Here is a 20,802-nt window from a genome sequence, read left to right as displayed (position 1 = left end):
TCAAATAGGTTAATTTTGACATAGTCGTTTCCACCACAGTATTTACATGGAGAAGATAAGCCCCGCCCCCTCTCCAGCACGTTCTGTTTGAATGACAGGAGTAAACAGCTGACAGCCGCTGTGAAACTCCAGCGGTTAGAGCGATGAGAATGTCCGTTCGGCACCTCATGACGCATCTACTGAGTACCGGGCGGCTGTATATATATATATGGATGTATAATAAGAACGGCGGGAGAGTGTTGAGTACTGGCACGGTGCATGAGTACCGGAGTACCGTCAGCATGCCGGTACTGAGCAAGAAGTGCCGGTACTCCATGGGTCAGAACCAGAAGTGCCGGTACTGCGTACCGGTGAGTACCGGCCCAATTCCAGCACTGCGTAGAAGAACGTAGAAGAACAGATAATAATTAAAATTCCTTAAAACGAAGGGTCCATGAGGATGTATACTACGCTGTACCAAAGAAGAAAGTCTTCAACCTACTCTTAAATGTGTGGGCACTGTCTGCCTCCATAATCGACACTGGAAGTTGATTCGAAAGCTCTAGCACCTGACCTTTTTTTGTGGACTCTGGGAACCAGCAACAGACCTGCACTCTGGGATCTCATTGCCCTAGAGGGGCAATAGGAGATTAAAAGATCCTGTAGGTAGGATGGTCCCTGACCATTTAGCGCTTTGTTTGTGAGTAAAAGTATTTTAAAATCAATCCTGGACTTAACTGGTGTTAACAGTGATGGTTATTCTCGCGTCCAGGAAAGAGAAGCTTAAAAAGGAGACTAAATGGAGTCTCTGAGATGTTTTCAAATTGGTACTTTAATTAATAAAAAAGGCGCGGTAAAGTCACAAACAGGATATTTGTCCGTTGGAGAGAAAGTCTGCAGCTTCCTCTCCAGTTGCCGGCCGTGCAGAAGAGAGCGTACAAGCATTCGTCCTTCCCGCTTCCTCGCTGTTCGCTCCTCCTCTCTGTGAGCTGTAGTGACGTAGGGGACTTCCCCCCCTCGTTCGTCTGTGTCCGATATCGCGTTAAACAGAGGATTTCGACATTTTACATTCATTGCTTACTTCCACATGCCTTTTCTCCTCCTTATCTCTTTCATAACTTTATATGTAATACATGTTAACGGCGTCAATAGCCACTTTAATGATACTAATGGACGGTAGTCCCGGATGTCGTCATGAAGGATTTTCAGAATAAAAGCTTGGTATTGAGAACTTCCGGTTTTTTCCAGAATAAAATAGCATTTAAACTGTCGGTATGTTTAAGGTACATTATGCCATAAAACATTGATTTTAATTTCTAACAGTAGCCAGTGCAATCCTGCTAAAACAGGAGTGATGTGGTCCATCTTCTTTGTTCCTGTTAAAACCCATGCTGCAGCATTTGGTATGAATTGAAGGGTCTTTAATGAAGAGTTTGGACAGCCTGATAAAAGGGAATTGCAATAATCCAGCCTGGAGGTGATAAAAGCATGGATTAGTGTTTCTGCATTGTTGTGATTTAGGATGTGCCTGATTTTTGCAATATTCCGTAGATGGAAGTAGGAAGTCCTTGAAATGTGCTTTATATGGGATTTAAAAGACAAATCCTCGTCAAAGATAACACCAAGATTTTTACAGTGGTGCTGGAGGTTAAGGTAATATCATTCGAAGAAATGTTGTTGTTGGACAGTTTGTTCCGAAGGTGCCAAATATAATGACTTCTGTTTTGTCAGAGTTTAATAATAGAAAGTTGCTGGTCATCCATGTCTTTATGTCTGTGACGCATTCTTGCAGTTTAACTAATGGAAATTGTACATCTGGTTTAATTGATAGATACAATTGTGTATCATCTGCATAACAATGAAAATTGATGGAGGTATTCCTTATGATATTGCCCAATGGTAGCATATATATGATGAACAGGATGGGTCCAAGTACAGACCCTTGCGGTACTCCATGACTGACTGTAGTTTGTAATGAGGATTCATCGTTGACAGATACAAACTGAGACCGTTTTGATAGATCAGACCTGAACCAGCTTAGTGCAGGTCCCCTTATACCTATCAAAAACTCTAATCTTTGGAGTAGTATGTTATGGTCAATAGTGTCAAAGGCAGCGGAACCTATCCTAACAGAACCAGGATAGAGGCAAGTCCATTATCAGATGCACAAAGCAGGTCATTTGTGACTTTAACCAGTGCTGTCTTTGTGCTATGATGTTTTCTAAAACCTGACTAGAATTTCTCAAATAAACAATTTGTACTTACAAATTCACACAATTGTGAGGCCACTGCTTTCTCAAGGATTTTTGAGAGGAAGGGAATGTTTGATATTGGCCTGTAGTTGGCCATAACCTCAGGATCAAGGTTTGTTTTTTTATAATAGGTTTAATTACAGCTACTTTAAATGACTGTGGAACATAGCCTGACAGTAAAGATATATTCATCATATTTAATACAGGTGGATTAATTAGGGGAGACATTTCCTTGAACAGCTTAGATGGAACAGGGACTAAGATACAGGTAGATGCTTTATAGCAGGGGGGTCAAACTCAAATACACAGTGGGCCAAAATAAAAAAATCGGTACTAGTCGAGGGCCGGACTGGTTCAATGTTTATTGCAAAACGTAGTGAAATTAACTTATTGCACATAATAAACTTGGAACTAACAAGGCTTAAATGATTGCCTATAAAAACAACATTAAACATTAAATAATCAGTTGCATTAATTTGGCTCTATCTGCAGCTTTTCCGGAGTCATTTACATTTTCCCACAGGCCAACAACAGCTTAAAAAAAACTATTTCCCTCAAAGAAAAAACCAAACGTGCTCTGTTGTCGTGAGAGAAAAAGTGCAGAAGGAAACATCCATTAAACTCAGTGTGCTGCTCTGTGATGCTAGTTCAGATACTTGGCGTCTCATCTTGGGTGCAAGGTCATCAATGTTTGGGCTCAGGCTCTGAGCTGAGGAAACCCTCAGGATAGAGTGAAGGTGTGCGTGCAATATACCGGCGGGCCAGATCTAATAGTAATTAGAAATTATTCTGCGGGCCGAAATTAAATCCACCACGGGCCTGATTTGGCCCCCGGGCCTTGAGTTTGACACATGTGCTTTAGAGGATGAAATAATTAAATTGAGTTGGTTTTGGTCTATAGGAGAGAAGCACTCTAAGTATATGTCTGGTGTTAAGGGTGATTCAGTGCTGGCTAAGGGTAGGTGGTGGTTTATTTTGTCCCTGAGAGTTATAATTGTATCATTAAAGAAGTTCATAAAGTCATTACTACTGATGGATGTAGGAATAGAAGACTCAATGGAGCTGTGACTCTCGGTCAGCCTGGCTACTGTACTAAAAAGAAACCTGGTATTGTTTTTATTTTCTTCTATTAGGGAGGAATAATAAGCTGCTCTGGCAGTGCGTAGTGCCTTCTTATATTTGTTAAGGTTATCAAGCCAGAGTAACCGAAATTCTTCATGCTTGGTGGAGCGCCATTTCCTTTCAAGTTGCCTTGTCCTCTGCTTTATTATGCGTGTTTCATTGTTATGCCATGGAGCTAGTCTTCTTTGTTTCATTTTCTTAATTTTAAAAGGGGCAATAGAGTCCAGTGTTATTTTTAGCGCCCCTGTAACACTATCAATCATATGATCTATTTGGGGGGGCGTAAGGTTAGTAAAGGAGTCCTCCCTTGGACTGTGAGATGTTAATGAGCTAAGCACTGATGGAATTATTTCCATACTTGTTGCTACAGCAGAATCTTTTGTAGGCTTTCTTAAGCAGTGGCTTATAGTCTAATAACAGAACACCAAAAGTGAATAAGTAGTGATCAGATAAAACAGGGTTATGAGCACTGACCGATAGATGCTCAATTTGAATACGTTATGTTAGAACAATGTTGAGGGTGTGGTTGATGTACATTCTGTATAAAACCAATTGAATCTAATAATGAGGTAAAAACAATATTCAGGCTATTGTCAACGTCAACGTGAATATTAAAGTCACCCACAATAATGACTTTATAGGTTTTAAGGATTAAACTTGATAACAATTCTGAAAATTCAGATATGAATTCAGAATAAGGACCTGGGGCCCGATATACAATTCATATTGGCTGAATTGTTTTCCAAGTTGGGTGCAAAATACTAAGAATGAGGCTTTCGAAAGAGTTTTTGATTTGGTTTTTATGAGAAGACTTGAGTCGTAGATGGCTGCGACTCAACCTCCTCGACCAGTGACTCTAGCAACATGAGTATATATTGATGTGTCTTGCTAATGTAAACAAAGATCATATTACGTCCAAAACACGTTGTGCATTGTTACTGATGGAAACGTTTCTGATGGGTGTAAAGCCAGGCCAGCCCACATCTCCAATATGACGTCATATCGGCAGCAAATCTGGATCAGCTCCGTTGAACCCCCGTTTTTAGAGATGTGGGTACGGAGGAAAAGAGAGAGGGTTTTGTTTTCTGACACTTTGTGAGTCTCCTTACAAACCGGGGACACATGTTGAGGTATAAAAGACATCAACAAGTGCATGTTGCATGATAGGACACCTTTAATTCTTCTTGTATATGTATATATATATATTTTATGCAGTAGATGGACACCCGATTTACTAAATAAATAAAAATGTGTTTACTTTTAATTAAAGTTTTAAGCTAAAACTGAATTTGTAAACAATAGTATTCTGTAGGCCTTGTATGGGCATAGATATGTCTCATAATTATTTGTGTGAACATAAAAATAATTTGTGTGTAAATATGTGATTTGTAAATGTAAAACAACATCCACAAATGCATTTAAAAGATTTGCAAACTCACAAATACATTTGCAAGTGTAAAACGGATCTGCAAATACGCTAAATATGTTCACAAATAAAAAAAAGATCTGTGAATATCTCTTTAACATTTACACCTTTCGATCAGGCATTTGTGAATCCATTTTGTATTTGTGGACCAAAAATGCGCTTGCGGATCTCAAATCTCTGTTCACGGATCTCAAATCTCTGTTCGGCTCAAAATTCCGTGTGTGTAAAAAGACGATCCGTGAACAGAGATTTGAGATCCGCAAGCGCATTTTTGGTCCACAAATACAAATTGGATTCACAAATGCCTGATCGAAAGGTGTAAATGTTAAAGAGATATTCACAGATCTTTTTTTTATTTGTGAACATATTTAGCGTATTTGCAGATCCGTTTTACACTTGCAAATGTATTTGTGAGTTTGCAAATCTTTTAAATGCATTTGTGGATGTTGTTTTACATTTACAAATCACATATTTACACACAAATTATTTTTATGTTCACACAAATAATTATGAGACATATCTATGCCCATAGCCTTGCCTTAATTTGTGATGACACATTGTTCTGTTGTCTTACATAATAAACATATTTGTATATTTATTTACTTTTGTAATGATTTGGTTTGCATTTGGCATTGAGGTAATCCAAAAGTAACCGAAAGTAATCAGGTTACATTACTTTTATATTGTGTTACTTAGATTGCGTTGCTGATTACATTTCTTTTTTACAAGTAACCAGTAATTGTAACGAAATACATTTTTATAGTAACCCTCCCTCCCCTGCTGATCGGTCAGAGGCGGGACTTCAGCTCCCAGTTTGGAGAGGATAAAGTAAGGTGCCACTCTGATGTGTTACAGTCATTGTTATGTAGATATAAGTATTAGTACTAGAGCAAAAATACTCAGTGCTCTATTTGTCGTGGGCTGCACTACACAACGTGCAGCTTTAAAGGGGGATGAACCACTCTCTGCCTCCTACAGACATTGACCCCAGAGAGCAGTGAAAGTGGGTGGTGTGACTCTGTAGCAACCTCCACATGTAGATGAACTCATGTCTAAAAAACAATTCATGTTAAACTAAATGTTAACCAAGGAGGAGGAAGCGGTGAACATGCCAACATGTCTTCAGGCAGAGCTCCATTCATCATTTCTGAAGAATAAAGTAAGCAACAATCACGACTTATCATTGAAGACAGAGAGAGACTTTCACATCAACAAAATGTAAGACAACTTATACAAATGCAAAAGATACAAATAAATCAGTTTTGAAAAAAGACACCACACACAGTGAGAGGTCTTCCTGTCCTGAACAATCACAAACAGAGCTCATTAGGAAGCCTCACTTTTTGGAACTTTATCATTTAAAATAAATGTACTTCCTCTTCATCATGTATTCAAAGCCAATACAATCCCAAGAAAAGAATGAGAATGGAACTAAATGAAAAGACAAAGGCTGCTGTGTTGATGTGACGGACACAGAGCGGGGCTCCAGCAGTGGTGAGCTCAATGGAATGTGAAGAAGGCCGGATGAGAAGTCCTCCAGCGTTTCATTCAGGCTTCCCTCAGCAGGGTACTGCAAATGTTCATGGATGGGCCATGTCTATTAAACTCTTCACTGTGGATGATCTCTACAACATTATTCATGACCCCAGTGGAGATTAGAGTTGTGTGGTACTGTGTGTGTGGCTAACAGCTGTGCAGATTAAAGCTGAGATTTCCTTGGAGCAGCTGTGCGTTTGTGTTTCAGTAGCATCTCATTTTCTTTCGTATATGTCGGTGTGTTTGCAGTGCATGTGTGGCTGCTTTAGAGATCATCTTAAAAGCGTTTCTTTCATTGTGTGCTGTGTGTGCATGTTAAACTTGCAGTAACCCAATGTTGCTTTGGAGTGCCCTCGGACACTAGAGCCTTCTTGAGGAAGACTTACGGAGCACGACTCCTTTTCCTGCTGTTGGTTCCGACCCGTTTGATCAGTGAGGTAACACGGACGCATCAGACATCATTTCCAACCTCTCTGTTTATTAGAGATGATACAGTGTTGGCCTTTCTGACATTTATACAAAACAAACAGAAAACTAGACAGCAGCTTCTGGTCGTCTCCACACACTGACATCCTGCCCTACTGTCCTCTGATGGAGACAAGACTGTGAGTGTTTGTGAGGGGTGAGTGTGTGTTTAGCAGTCTGTGTAGGTTTTTAGAAGACGATTGACTAGTGAAGGCTTCTTTCTGTTCTCTCAGCCCTCTCACTGTGGAGCACTGTGTTACTGGAGCCACACTGGTCCATGTCGGTTAACTTCATGTTAGTCTTGTGTGTGTGGAAACAGGTGCATCATGGGTTATCTCCACTTTAGCTGACTATTAACACAAAACAAGAGTCACACTGGAATATTTTACTATGGCTGTATGAACATGTTTTGCCATAATGCATTGATTCTCAGAAAATCTCCATCAGTTTTGAATGACAGGTCACCATGCAGAGCGGGGTGACAGGGGCTCAGAGTGCACCCCCCACTGTTCTGAGTGCATGTTTGAATATTTTAAATTCAGCCTTTAGGTTTATGGTGGCGTTATTTATACTTTTATAAACAATAAAGTTGAAAACATTACAATATATAGCCTTGCTTACAGTATATTTTGAATTTACCTGTTCCATATAACTTTTGTCTCTTTGGAAAATGTCATTCGTAATTTTGCTGTTGTTCATGATTTTCATTTAATAGTAATGGTGAACAACCAGTCTCGTCCTGACATTACCCATGAGCCTCAACTGCTGTGGAGAAGGTGAAGCCTCCAGCTCAGAAATGAGACAACACTGCAAACTGTTTCCATGGACACTGGTTCCCAAGCAGGCCAATCATTCCTTAACGATATGACATCACAGCAGCTGAGGGTTCTGCTCCAGAGGTTTGAAACTTTATTCAGAATCACTCAGATTAAATAAGTAAAAATGTGGTGGTGCAACACAACCTTTGCTCAGCAGCTTGCTGCATGGTCCCCATATATTTCATGACATGTCACTTGTTAGACGCTTTTATCCAAAGCGACTTACATACTCAATACTGAGGGCAATCCCCACAGGAGCACTTTGAGGTGAAGTGTCTCAGGGACACAACGACATGCTGCCTGCAGTGGGGTTTGAACCTGTGACCCCCTGATCTGATCACCAACGCTCAACCCACTGTGCCACAAGTATATATACACTCTTCATCATCTATGCTAATTAGGTTAACAGCTCATATTTAATCAATCTTACATAAAAAAACCTGGAGATTAAATGGAGACTTTAGCCGACAGAGAGAGCAGTCCACCATCAGTCAGGACCTTTAGCTCAGTGAGAGGACAGTGAGACAGCTGCTGGCTGACAGTGTGGGCGGAGCCTGCAGAACATCCATCACATGGTATTTACATCCACCTGTCATCACACAGCTTCACCCACTTTAAATGTGTGCAGAGGACAGGAACCTGCAGGTAGATGTGTGTGTGTCTGTAACGGGTCATACACAATAAGACTCACATTAAGGCTGACCTGTCCTTATAGTTCTGTGGATCCACAACACCCTGATGTTCAGTGTCAGCCTGTCAGACACTCAGACACACACACACACTGAGGACCCAGTGCCACTAAAGCTGTCCTCTGGGGTCCTCTGCAGAGCCACAATCTGAACTGTCTCCTCTCCGGTGAACAGCAGAAACCTTCACACTGAACTTCTGCTGATTCCAGATCAGGGACTCCAGTTTCATCAGAGCCGAGTGTTGGGTTTGTCCAGACACCAGTCCCAGCCTTCCTGTCTGTGTGTGTGTCTGTATGTGTGTGTGTGTTTGTGTGTGAGAGCTGGCCTCAGCTCCAGCTCGTGCTCTGGAGTTCTTGGCGAAGCCAGGACGGCAGCGGGTGGCCCAACCGATTCAGCAGACGCAGCAGCTCCATGTTGTGCTCGCGGTAGTATTCAGTCAGGAAGGTACGGGACTGCGTGCACGCGTGCACACACACACACACACACACACACACACACACACACACACACACACACACACACACACACACACACACACACACACACACCACACACACACACACACACACACACACACACACACACACACACACACACACACACACACACACACACACACACACACACACACACACACACACACACACACACACACACACACACACACACACACACACACACACACACACACACACAAAGAGATTGGGAAATGTCAGAGGTCGGTACACAGTAGGTCAATATGCTGCTGGGGGGCTTCTGCAGTGCTGCACGGACTGCTGGGGTTTGAAGGTTGTTATTCTATGTTTTTGTTATTTTAAAATAATTATAATTCCATAAAAAAAACTGTTAGTCCTGTCTTTGTTTCCTACTGAAGGTTTTAACCTCTAGAAGCAGCTCATTCCCTCAAACAGTTGCTCTCTGTAGTTTCTAACACATGTTACGGTGCATTTGTAGGAGACTACTTTCAGCAGCGGAGTAACACATGGTTGGTGCTCTACTGCAGTGCAGTTCCTACAGTGTGTTTAAAACAGGCCCAGGTGCCACAATATTATATTAATGTAAACATTGTAGGTACAATTTATTATTACTTATAGACTAGAAACAAGAGCCAAGTTTAAGTGGACCAAAACCATTGTTTAAATGCTTCTGTTGGCTCATTGAGTGAAGCAGAGTGAGATGTACCTCAGGACTCATCTCCGGGTACTTCCTGCCTTTACTCTTCCCCAGACATTTGGCTCGACCTCCCTCACGCTGACACCAGAAACCTTTGCTGTCATCGTACCTGTTGACAACAACAGTTTATTTCACACGTGATGTATGGAAACATATGCTGGTTTTAACTCTTACATTTTTTAAAATGTTTTCTATCTAAATGTTGAACTTCTAATGTGCATAATGTGTGTGTGTGAGTTACGAACATTAGAGCCTGGGTGTAGTTGAAGATGGGAGTGACCCCGAGGAATCTCTGGATTCCCTCCATCACAAGTGCAGGGTTGGAGCGCAGCAGAGCTCCGTCCACGATGTGCAGCTACACCACAGAGCACAGTCACATGATCAGTCACATGATGATACAGCTTCTGTACAGCCGTTTACATCGTGGCAGTCCCCCAATGCCCCTCCCACAGGAACGTAGTTACCACTGAGATCATAATCCATGCTTGCCTCCATTGGTGTTTAAGTAGCCATTATTAGAATTCCTTTATTTGTCCCGCAATGGGACAAATTGAAACAGCAAGAGTATAGTTCAGATTAACTAAAAAAGGGTTGATTTACATATTATATAAAAAAGTTGACACGTTATTAATAATTAAACACAATAAGTGAAAAAAACAAGTAACAGATAAGTACAACATGGTAGAAAAAAAGAAGTATATTTGAAATAAATGACCATATAAAATATAGCAGTAGCTGGTGCTGTTAACAGGTTGAAAACCACAGCTGGAGATGAAGAATAGGATAAAGTAATAGATAGCATTCAACACTGATCCAGTTCCCGATACTGTGTATCCATCATACACACACTTTCTACAGATACATCTTCTCTGTAACACACCTCAAGAGGAAGTGTTCACATCACAGTATACTGAACACACACAGCTGATCTGACTGCTAGGCTAACATCAGCTGCGTTTACATCTACTTTGAGCAGCCTGTTAGGATTGTGTACACCCTTCACAGGCATGTGATGCCTACGTGTGCTGAACACAGTATCTATAGCAACAACATATTCCTGTTAATGCTCTGTCCATAAAGTATTATATATTGAGTGGTAAACCTCAGACTGGACAGCAGGGGGCAGCAGAGCATGTTGCAGCACTGTTACCTTTGCTACCTGTGTTCTGGGGCCTGATTTATAAACGCAGCGTACGATCAAAGGATGGCGTACGCCAGTTCCTGAGCAATCTCTGTGATTTATAAAAAACTAACTTGACAGATCAGTGGTCCTCCACGGACACTCTGACCCATGCGTACGCACAGAGACGGGAGACATGAGAAACTGCGACAGCATTGACCGAAGGAAGGATGGAGAGAAACATGTAAAACAATACCATAAATCTCTCTGCATCATATATGAAGAATACATTTACAGAAATGGGTAAAAGCCAATCTTAAAATGATGAAACAAACGCCTGTCTGATACTCCTGAGTGCACACAAAAACATAACTTGGAGAAATAAATAAATACGGATATGTTATTGAAAACTCTCTTACATGTTATGAAATGTATTCTAATAAATGATGCGCGAAACAGAAAGACAGAATTACTTTCAACTGATGCCGTTTTGCATTTCTGTAGGTCGTGTAGATACCAGTGCATAGTTGTATATACTATATACAGTAATTATGTGTTCAAATGGTTAAGCATTGATTTTGTTTTAAACGGAACTTTACAAATAAAGTGAATTATTATAATGCCGCTCGCCAAGACGTGATGCTCCTAAAACACAAGAGGTATGAAAACTAAGAACAACATGTGTTTGGTCAATTGAACAGCTGATGTCACACATCTGTTTTATTTCCTTTACAAAGCATTCACTTTTTCGTACAACTTATTTATTTATTTCGGTGAGGATCCGACCTTCATGCTGCATCTCTTTGTAAACTTCAAACTGCGTCCACCAAACAATCGGATTGACTTGTTTCCCCAAAAGAACCAAAATCTGTCAGCGTGAAATGTTGGTTTTTAGCTGTTCTGTCGGCATTTGCTACGATCTTCTTCATGCAGTCAGTCTAAATGAGTATTAATATGGGGCGTATCTTTAGGCACGTTCACACCGCAGTATTTTTCCCACTTTAGCTCCGATATAGTTCCAAAATGTTGCGTTCACTCCAAAAAAATCCGGAACTAAAATTTGTTCATGAGAACCTTTTTACACTCCTTACAGAAAAAGGTTCCTATGTCTGATTGGAATCTGAGTCTGCTGTTGACTCGTGCATGAGGACGAGTCTGGATCTCTAGATCTGCTGCTATACGGTTACGGCTCTGAGTCTGCTGTTGACTCGTGCATGAGGACGAGTCTGGATCTCTGGATCTGCTGCTATACGGTTACGGCTCTGAGTCTGCTGTTGACTCGTGCATGAGGACGAGTCTGGATCTCTAGATCTGCTGCTAAACGGTTACGGCTCTGAGTCTGCTGTTGACTCGTGCATGAGGACGAGTCTGGATCTCTGGATCTGCTGCTATACGGTTACGGCTCTGAGTCTGCTGTTGACTCGTGCATGAGGACGAGTCTGGATCTCTAGATCTGCTGCTATACGGTTACGGCTCTGAGTCTGCTGTTGACTCGTGCATGAGGACGAGTCTGGATCTCTAGATCTGCTGCTATACGGTTACGGCTCTGAGTCTGCTGTTGACTCGTGCATGAGGACGAGTCTGGATCTCTAGATCTGCTGCTATACGGTTACGGCTCTGAGTCTGCTGTTGACTCGTGCATGAGGACGAGTCTGGATCTCTGGATCTGCTGCTATACGGTTACGGCTCTGAGTCTGCTGTTGACTCGTGCATGAGGACGAGTCTGGATCTCTAGATCTGCTGCTATACGGTTACGGCTCTGAGTCTGCTGTTGACTCGTGCATGAGGACGAGTCTGGATCTCTAGATCTGCTGCTAAACGGTTACGGCTCTGAGTCTGCTGTTGACTCGTGCATGAGGACGAGTCTGGATCTCTAGATCTGCTGCTATACGGTTACGGCTCTGAGTCTGCTGTTGACTCGTGCATGAGGACGAGTCTGGATCTCTAGATCTGCTGCTATACGGTTACGGCTCTGAGTCTGCTGTTGACTCGTGCATGAGGATGAGTCTGGATCTCTGGATCTGCTGCTAAACGGTTACGGCTCTGAGTCTGCTGTTGACTCGTGCATGAGGATGAGTCTGGATCTCTAGATCTGCTGCTAAACGGTTACGGCTCTGAGTCTGCTGTTGACTCGTGCATGAGGACGAGTCTGGATCTCTAGATCTGCTGCTAAACGGTTACGGCTCTGAGTCTGCTGTTGACTCGTGCATGAGGACGAGTCTGGATCTCTGGATCTGCTGCTATACGGTTACGGCTCTGAGTCTGCTGTTGACTCGTGCATGAGGACGAGTCTGGATCTCTAGATCTGCTGCTATACGGTTACGGCTCTGAGTCTGCTGTTGACTCGTGCATGAGGACGAGTCTGGATCTCTAGATCTGCTGCTATACGGTTACGGCTCTGAGTCTGCTGTTGACTCGTGCATGAGGACGAGTCTGGATCTCTGGATCTGCTGCTAAACGGTTACGGCTCTGAGTCTGCTGTTGACTCGTGCATGAGGACGAGTCTGGATCTCTGGATCTGCTGCTATACGGTTACGGCTCTGAGTCTGCTGTTGACTCGTGCATGAGGACGAGTCTGGATCTCTAGATCTGCTGCTATACGGTTACGGCTCTGAGTCTGCTGTTGACTCGTGCATGAGGACGAGTCTGGATCTCTAGATCTGCTGCTATACGGTTACGGCTCTGAGTCTGCTGTTGACTCGTGCATGAGGACGAGTCTGGATCTCTAGATCTGCTGCTAAACGGTTACGGCTCTGAGTCTGCTGTTGACTCGTGCATGAGGACGAGTCTGGATCTCTGGATCTGCTGCTCAACGGTTACGGCTCTGAGTCCGCACGAGTCTGCTATGTTTTGCACAGTGAGTCAGGATTTGCGAATCTCTGAGTCTGCTGTTGACTCGTGCACAATAGCCACGGGAAGTAGGGGTACTGGAGGAGGGGCTGCGAATGGTGTATATTTGAAAAACGTAATGTTACTGTTGTTGAAATCTCTCCCCACTTTTGTCCGCACCCCCTAAGTAAAATGACTTCCCAGTTCCCGCGGCTATGCTCGTGCATGACGGGTCTGGATCTCTGGATCTGCTACACGGTTACGGCTCTGAGTCCCCACGAGTCTGCAGGAAGTTTCACTGATCCGCGTCCCCTGAGCCAAACGATAACTTCTGGCAGCTATCCTACTTTCTAAAGGCAGATGGACTGGGGTACGTTGTAATGTGATTTTACATGTTATAAAGAGAGTAGCGAGTGACGCAATTTATAGTTTTAATTTGTATGTCACACCAGGTGTAGGACTCAAAGGACTCTGGTTAATGGAGAGGGGAGACTCGTCACGACCAGCTCATTACTAGGATCCGGGTTAATGATCCGGATGAATCAAGACTCACCCATCTCTAATTCCGGTGTGAACGCGATCTGTACTTAGTTCATGAGAACTCATTTTTTAGTGTGTAAGCACTTCCTTTGTTCCTATACGTACGCCATCTTTATGTAGTGCTTGTGAGCTTTATTGTAACTACATGAAACCTTGTTTTGCCAGGCAGATTTTACTTGTGTTAAAAGGCCTTTTATTGTAGCTGTGTTTCCATTCACATATTTCTATGTGCATTTTAAAGTGTCTCATTCGATAAGCTGTATTGAGAAAATATTTATAATGCCTTCTTAAGGAGGTTTTTGCCTTAAGGAAAATACCTGCAGAATAAATGTGTTGTTAACATTTAAATCTTGACGTCTGATCAGCTGCATCTGTTATTCCTTATTGTCAGCATTCAAAATGGAAAGTGCTAGCTAACGTCAAGGAGGAACTAAAACGTTTTTTTTTTTCTCGTAGATGGTTAGATGTTTCTGCTTCAACCTCTACATGTTCTTCTATGTTTACTGAAGGATCAAACCATGCAAGCCTATAGCTCCAACTCCTGACCATAGAGGAGGGAAACTGACCTCTGAAGATATTTTTGAGACGTTTCCAAAGTTGCTTTAAACCTCACTTGACAATTGAATGAACCGTACTGATGTGTGTGTGTGTGTGTGTGTGTGTGTGTGTGTGTGTGTGTGTGTGTGTGTGTGTGTGTGTGTGTTACCTGTGTGGGCTGGTAGTGCTGCAGCCAGCGCTCCAGGTGAGGAGCGTAGGCTCCGGGGTGAAGGCAGCGTCTCTGAAGGGCCAGAAGGTCTCTGGGGGGCGAGGGGCCGCCCGTCACTACTGCATGGAAAGTGTTGTTGAGGGCTGCAGGGTCCTGGTGGGCCCTCTGGTGCTGTGCTCATTAAAACACACACACACACACCAATTTTAAGAGTTTTGAACTGCTTTTAAGTCCCAAAACAGTGAGGATCCTGCACAGTGAGGACCGTGCACAATGTGGACACACAGTGGGTGTCAGGACCTTGCACAGTGGGACACACAGTGGGTGTCAGGACCCTGCACAGTGGGACATACAGTGAGTGTCAGGGCCCTGCACAGTGGGACACACAGTGAGTGTCAGGGCCCTGCACAGTGGGACACACAGTGGGTGTCAGGACCCTGCACAGTGGGACACACAGTGAGTGTCAGGGCCCTGCACAGTGGGACACACAGTGGGTGTCAGGGCCCTGCACAGTGGGACACACAGTGAGTGTCAGGGCCCTGCACAGTGGGACACACAGTGAGTGTCAGGGCCCTGCACAGTGGGACACACAGTGAGTGTCAGGGCCCTGCACAGTGGGACACACAGTGAGTGTCAGGGCCCTGCTGAGTGTGTGCTGGTCTCACCTGGTACCAGGAGTAGGCCCTGTCTGCTGGGTTGATGAGCACAGCCAGGATCTTGGCTCTGGGAAGCAGCGCAGCAGCTCTCTTAGGAGCCGCCTCTGTGTCAAAGTAGTTGGCACTCTTTTCAAACATGAAATCTGTGCTGACATTGGAAGGGAATGGGAAGAAGTCCATGTACCTGAGGATCGAAAATAAAACCAGTACCAGTCAGCTTGTGTCTAAATTAGTACTTAAATCCCCGGGCCTTTTGTTCCCGTTATCTTTCACTGTTACCGTTTGAATCACAAAAAGAGCAGATGTCACACTAAATAATGATTCCAACTCATTTCAAATACTGAACAAATATCCTCTTGTTGGAAGCTGCACTAATCTGGAATTGTGTATAACGTACGTAAGCCCATTTTTATAGTGTAGCCGCTCACAAAGATCCCTTCCCTGCATATGGGGAGGATGAGTGATCACGCATTGACGTTGACATACATTCAATGAATGTCAGGTAAGTACAACATTAATGGAAATGAAGGAATCAAATAAACTTGTACTATCACACGTACAATTGTACAAATGCACAATACAGCACACAGAGTGGAATTCAGACTAGCAGTATTAGGAGCAGTGGGCAGATACTGTACAGTGTCCAGGGAGAAGTGTGGGGGTCAAGGGTCTTGCACAAGAGAAAAAAATAAGATAAGCTAAACTGAACCTAAGAAAATAAGACCTATACAGTTTTAAAGTAAAAAAGGAATTCAAATTCTAGTCATATTGTGTTCAGTCTGTCACCACGTTTATGGGACTTTGTGAAGACAGTGTTTATGGTACTCCTGTGTTACCAGTCAATCCCGTTGTCATAGTTTGCTCCACTGAAGAACTGGATCTCCTCAAAGGTGTTGGGGCTGGGAAAGGAGCTGGTGACTGCTGGGTGGAGGCTCAGGAAGGAATGAAGCGCTGTAGTGCCTTGAGGAAAGAAGACATTTAGAATAGCAAAGACAGATATATTGACTGAGGTAAAGATGAAAAGCAGACAGAGTGCGCTACCTGTTTTCTGTGGTCCAATGACGAGAAACTTGGGCAGTCGGTCACAAGTCTTTTCTTTAGACCAGATATCTTTGTGTCTCTTATCATGACAAGGGTTCTGAAGAATATTCATGGAATGCTTTTATTTCAAAGTACCTGCTATATTCAGTTTTCAAACACGTCTGCAAAAAACAGGAGCTTGAAAAAGAACTAAATCTAAATTCTGACCTGCCAGAGAGGGTCTCTCTCCTCGGGGAAGATCTGGAAGTATTTCTCGGCCAGGTGGACGGGGGGCAGCGTCTGCAGCCGGAGGTTGGTCCAACACTGGACAAACTTCACAAGAGACTCAAAGGTGTAGAGACCCAGCCGGTCATTGCCGTAGTTGGACAGGTGGGTCATGAAGATGCTGATCTGGATTGGGCAGGCACAAAGTCACCCGTTACTGTTTCAAAGACACAGGTAGCAGAAAAATGATAATTATTTAAATCACACTACAAGTATATGGATAACTCTTAACATGTACAATATCCTATTACAATGTTCTTTTAAAACATTTGAAACAAGATAGAACCACAAAAACAATGTGTGTGTTTTGGTTAAATGCATATTTATTTAAACCTGACTGATATAAATGTTCTTCTCACACACAGAGACACACACACTAATGGAGGTATTAGAGACACATACGCAGTATGTTACTAATATAAATGAGAGCTCCAAAAGAAAAGAAAAAACATGCACACTATTGCTGTTGGTAATCTCTATTGGCCCTAAAGTCAAGTCCCCTCCCAAAACTGCTCTTTTCCCTCATGGCTCAACTCAAGTAAATAGCTGCGATAGAAAAGGAAGAGTGACGACTCGGGCAGAGGATGAGAGTGTGATGTGCACCGCTCTGGTTGCGTACAGGGTTGAGGAGGACGGTGAGGAAGAGCTCTCCTCCTCTGATGCTCTTGTCCAGCTCCTTGGAGCCTCCTGGGTATTCGTTGTAGAAGATGGTATGGGTGAACAGCCCACAGGTCTGCCTGGGCAGCACCTGAACACAAACACAGGATGGTGGCTATTTAGTGCTCATGTGGTTTTGTTGGCATTTTAACAAACTGGTGACATTGTAGCTTTGTAATTAAACAAAGTCTAATGGACTTTTGGATCAATAGAAACAGCCAGAGCCTGATCCATGTTAACCCTTTGAATGTTTGCTCTTGATTCTGCACTCAAATAAATAACAGTAGTACTGCACAGTGTTTAGAATAAAGAACTAGCACTGTATGATGTACAGTGTTTCCCCTAGGTTTACTGCATTGGGAGGGTGCTGCCTGAGCGGGGGGGGGGCATTGGGATATATATGTTTGTAATCCTCTGGAGCAGAGAGAGGAGCTGTGGATTATTGTTATTGATTAATGCATCAGTGTTTCTTAGGGTCAAAAACACTAAACTCACAACTTCAAATGGAAGTGTTTAGTTTATTTAATAAAAGAGCACATGTTCAATGTGAAAAGTGACAGTAGTTATAGATTAGTTGCTATATATATATATATTAAACACCTTGAATTTCAGGGGGGGGGCGTGGGGCTCCGTTGGCGCCCCTCCAAGACGATGGTAGGGGAAACACTGATGTATGCATCTGTGAGTGGTGCAAAGGTCACATTTCTATATTGTGCATGTATTAGAGATCCTGCTATACTTAGCTATATGATTCTTCTGGAAAAGCAGAAAGGCTGAATCCAAATCCTTTCTGAAAAGATTGAACTGGAAACTCCTCTCCCTCGGACACAATTTACAGATTATCACAACTTTATTTTCTTAATGCGGGACATTTAAGTTTCTTTTAAAGAGGAGTTAGTGAAAAGTTTTAATGCAAATGTTAACATTTTCAAAAAACATATGGAACCAGACCTGCACTAGGCCTCTGAGTGTGTATGTCTCATTCAACTCAGTACCATCAACTTTTATTGAATGTTTTTGTGAGCCTGATGTGGCATGCTGCCAGCCCTTTGACCTGAGCCTTGTTACTGAAATAGATTGCAACGAGTGTCTTTCTGCATAAAGCGTCCAAAATGTACATTAAGGTCGCACAAAGTGACAAACTGAACAATTGCTAAAGTTTTATTATTATATTTTATATATTATTTATATGGAGAAATGTTGACCAATAGGAACCTTTTGGCGATGTGGACTGACCTGGATGCCATTGTGGATGAACCCGCGGCGGTACCGGGCTGGCCTCAGGTGAGGGTACTCCTCAGTGCTGGTCACCTTGATGCTCCACACAGACTTCCAGGCCTCATAGAGCTGGCTGTGAACTGGGTAAACCCCAGAGTGGTGCGGAGCCACTGCATAGCCCATATCTGTGGGGATCCCATGCTCCTAAAGAGAGGACAGGATGTGGGCACATGAGGAGGAGCATGGGAACGACAAGAAGATAAAGTGTACTGCTGATTTACATACCCACATTCCTTTCAGTGCTATTCCTACAATGTCTAGAACAGGTCCAAAAGACCTCCACACTCTTTGAAGTTGACACTACTCCTGTGGTCATAAAGTCGTAACACTAGCCATTCACTCCACCTATGGTTGAGTGTCGTTGTAGGCCCACAGCTGCATACTCCTTCCACCCTCCACATAGCCACACACTGTGCCTTGTCACAGAGAATTAGTGGTGCTCACCTGAGCAAAGATCTTGTTGAGCCTCATCTGCTCAGCCAGGACGCTGACGTTGTGAAAGAGGTGCGGCTGCATGTGGCTCCACATGTGAGGAAACCACCAGAAGTCCATCCTGTGTTGCAGCAGCATGTCATCTCCACGATCCTCTACATCAGTACCTAACACACACACACACACACACACACACACACACACACACACACACACACACACACACACACACACACACACACACACACACACACACACACACACACACACACACACACACACACACACACACACACACACACACACACACACACACACACACACACACACACACACACACACACACACACACACACACACACACACACACACACACACACTTTATTAGGGCCACAGCTATCTCTGGCCTCATGTTAATATACATGTATCTGAGCTGCACACTGAGGAGTAAAGAAATAAATACTTAGAGCCATCAGGCAGTGAAGACTGAGGTAAAGAACGTCCTTTACCCATTCATCTATAACTGTATCTTAAATATTCTGCTTCAGTTGCAATATTGGTTTCCAATGGTACTTTTTAATTTCATATTTAGGTTATGGTAAGCTGTAACCTGCTTCAGCGCAGATAACAGGTCAGCACAAGAGTAGACATCCAGAGCCCCTTACAGTTCCTAAGCAAATAGAAAGCAGTGTGTATACAATAATAACATGTTTCATACCTGTGTGATAGAACTTTCCAGAAAAGCCCAAATTGAAGGTGAAATTAGGGACCAGTGCTCTCAGCTTGTTTTGAGTGTTGAGCAGTGCCTGTGAAAGAATGACAAATACAGCTCACACTTGTTTTCTTTTATAGATCTTAATTGAAAAAAAGAAAACTATCAAAAACCATTTCGGCTAAAACCTCAGTAATCTAAAAAACCCTTAGTCATATGTAGTTACATTAGATTTGTTATGTGCAATACATTTAGAAAAGCTGAAACTCTAAATTCTAAGGTGGTTTGCCAATTTGAAAAAATAATTTTGTAAATGTTAACAATCAGGCAAAATATGACCAAAGTCAATATATGGCTGGGAAATGTCTGCCACTAATGGAAGGTGTACGCACCGAGAAGCTATTTGTCTTTAACACGCAAAACTACTTGTATTGTTCTTTAAAATGTACAATACCAGATTTGTTCCACTATTCCAATTGTTTTCATCAGAAACACAAAGCAACACTGACATCATATTTTTCAGTTTTTTACATGACAGCAGAGACTGTAATCCAGCTGTAATCTAGCCGTGCATGTTAGTGCATGTGAGGTTTGGGTTTTGTTAGCATGCGTTCATTGAGTGTTCGAGCCAAGTGAAGGCCCCTCAATCAAAGATATGCCTTGAATTCATTAATAAGAATCTTTAGAATTGTATTGTAAGCACATTATTCTTTAACTTTAACCTTATGGCATATAATGCCCCCATTAAAATAATAAAAAAACATATTCTTAAAATGAATATTTTTTGTGTGAACAACTCAGAAACCACAACTATGCCAGGTGAGCCAACAAAAGTTAATGTCTGATTAGTTGTGGTCCCTTGTGTGACTGGCTCACCCACCTCCACGTCTGACACCTTCATGCGGGTTCCCTCCTTGCCAACGAATATATCATCCACGTCCACCAGCATGTGGCGGTCCAAGGACAAACACAGTCTCTTCCCCGTCAGGTAGGCAATGGAGTCTACAAACACCAGCTTGTGAAGCCAGTAGTTAAGATTGTTTCCAAAGAGAACTCTTTGAATGCCATCGTGGAGCCCCAAGTCTTGGACCACTGTGGCGTGGAGCG

General features: G+C 42.9%; 1 protein-coding gene across 4 annotated transcripts in view; it reads right to left on the bottom strand.

Annotated features, from left to right (window-relative positions):
- Positions 1-6,771: 6,771 nt before the first annotated feature.
- Positions 6,772-20,802, bottom strand: part of ndst2a (N-deacetylase/N-sulfotransferase (heparan glucosaminyl) 2a) — a 31,437-nt gene continuing 17,406 nt past the window's right edge. For all 4 annotated transcript variants that reach the window (XM_034239719.1, XM_034239716.1, XM_034239720.1 and 1 more), the window contains exons 3-15: positions 20,576-20,802; positions 19,702-19,789; positions 18,996-19,150; positions 18,510-18,695; positions 17,236-17,364; positions 16,560-16,742; positions 16,353-16,449; positions 16,148-16,271; positions 15,321-15,495; positions 14,656-14,826; positions 9,706-9,815; positions 9,470-9,569; positions 6,772-8,739 (exon numbers count right to left, since the gene is read on the bottom strand). The exon at positions 20,576-20,802 is cut by the window's right edge and continues 1,316 nt beyond it. In XM_034239719.1, the coding sequence (XP_034095610.1) occupies positions 8,614-8,739; positions 9,470-9,569; positions 9,706-9,815; positions 14,656-14,826; positions 15,321-15,495; positions 16,148-16,271; positions 16,353-16,449; positions 16,560-16,742; positions 17,236-17,364; positions 18,510-18,695; positions 18,996-19,150; positions 19,702-19,789; positions 20,576-20,802 (1,871 nt within the window). In that variant the 3' untranslated portion in view covers positions 6,772-8,613. The remainder of the gene's footprint in view (positions 8,740-9,469; positions 9,570-9,705; positions 9,816-14,655; positions 14,827-15,320; positions 15,496-16,147; positions 16,272-16,352; positions 16,450-16,559; positions 16,743-17,235; positions 17,365-18,509; positions 18,696-18,995; positions 19,151-19,701; positions 19,790-20,575) is intronic.

Source organism: Gymnodraco acuticeps, unplaced genomic scaffold (assembly GCF_902827175.1).
Source record: "Gymnodraco acuticeps unplaced genomic scaffold, fGymAcu1.1, whole genome shotgun sequence".
NCBI classification, from domain to species: Eukaryota; Metazoa; Chordata; class Actinopteri; order Perciformes; family Bathydraconidae; genus Gymnodraco; species Gymnodraco acuticeps.
The sequence above is the reverse complement of the archived record's forward strand: the minus strand, read 5'-3'. Positions and strand labels throughout refer to the sequence as shown.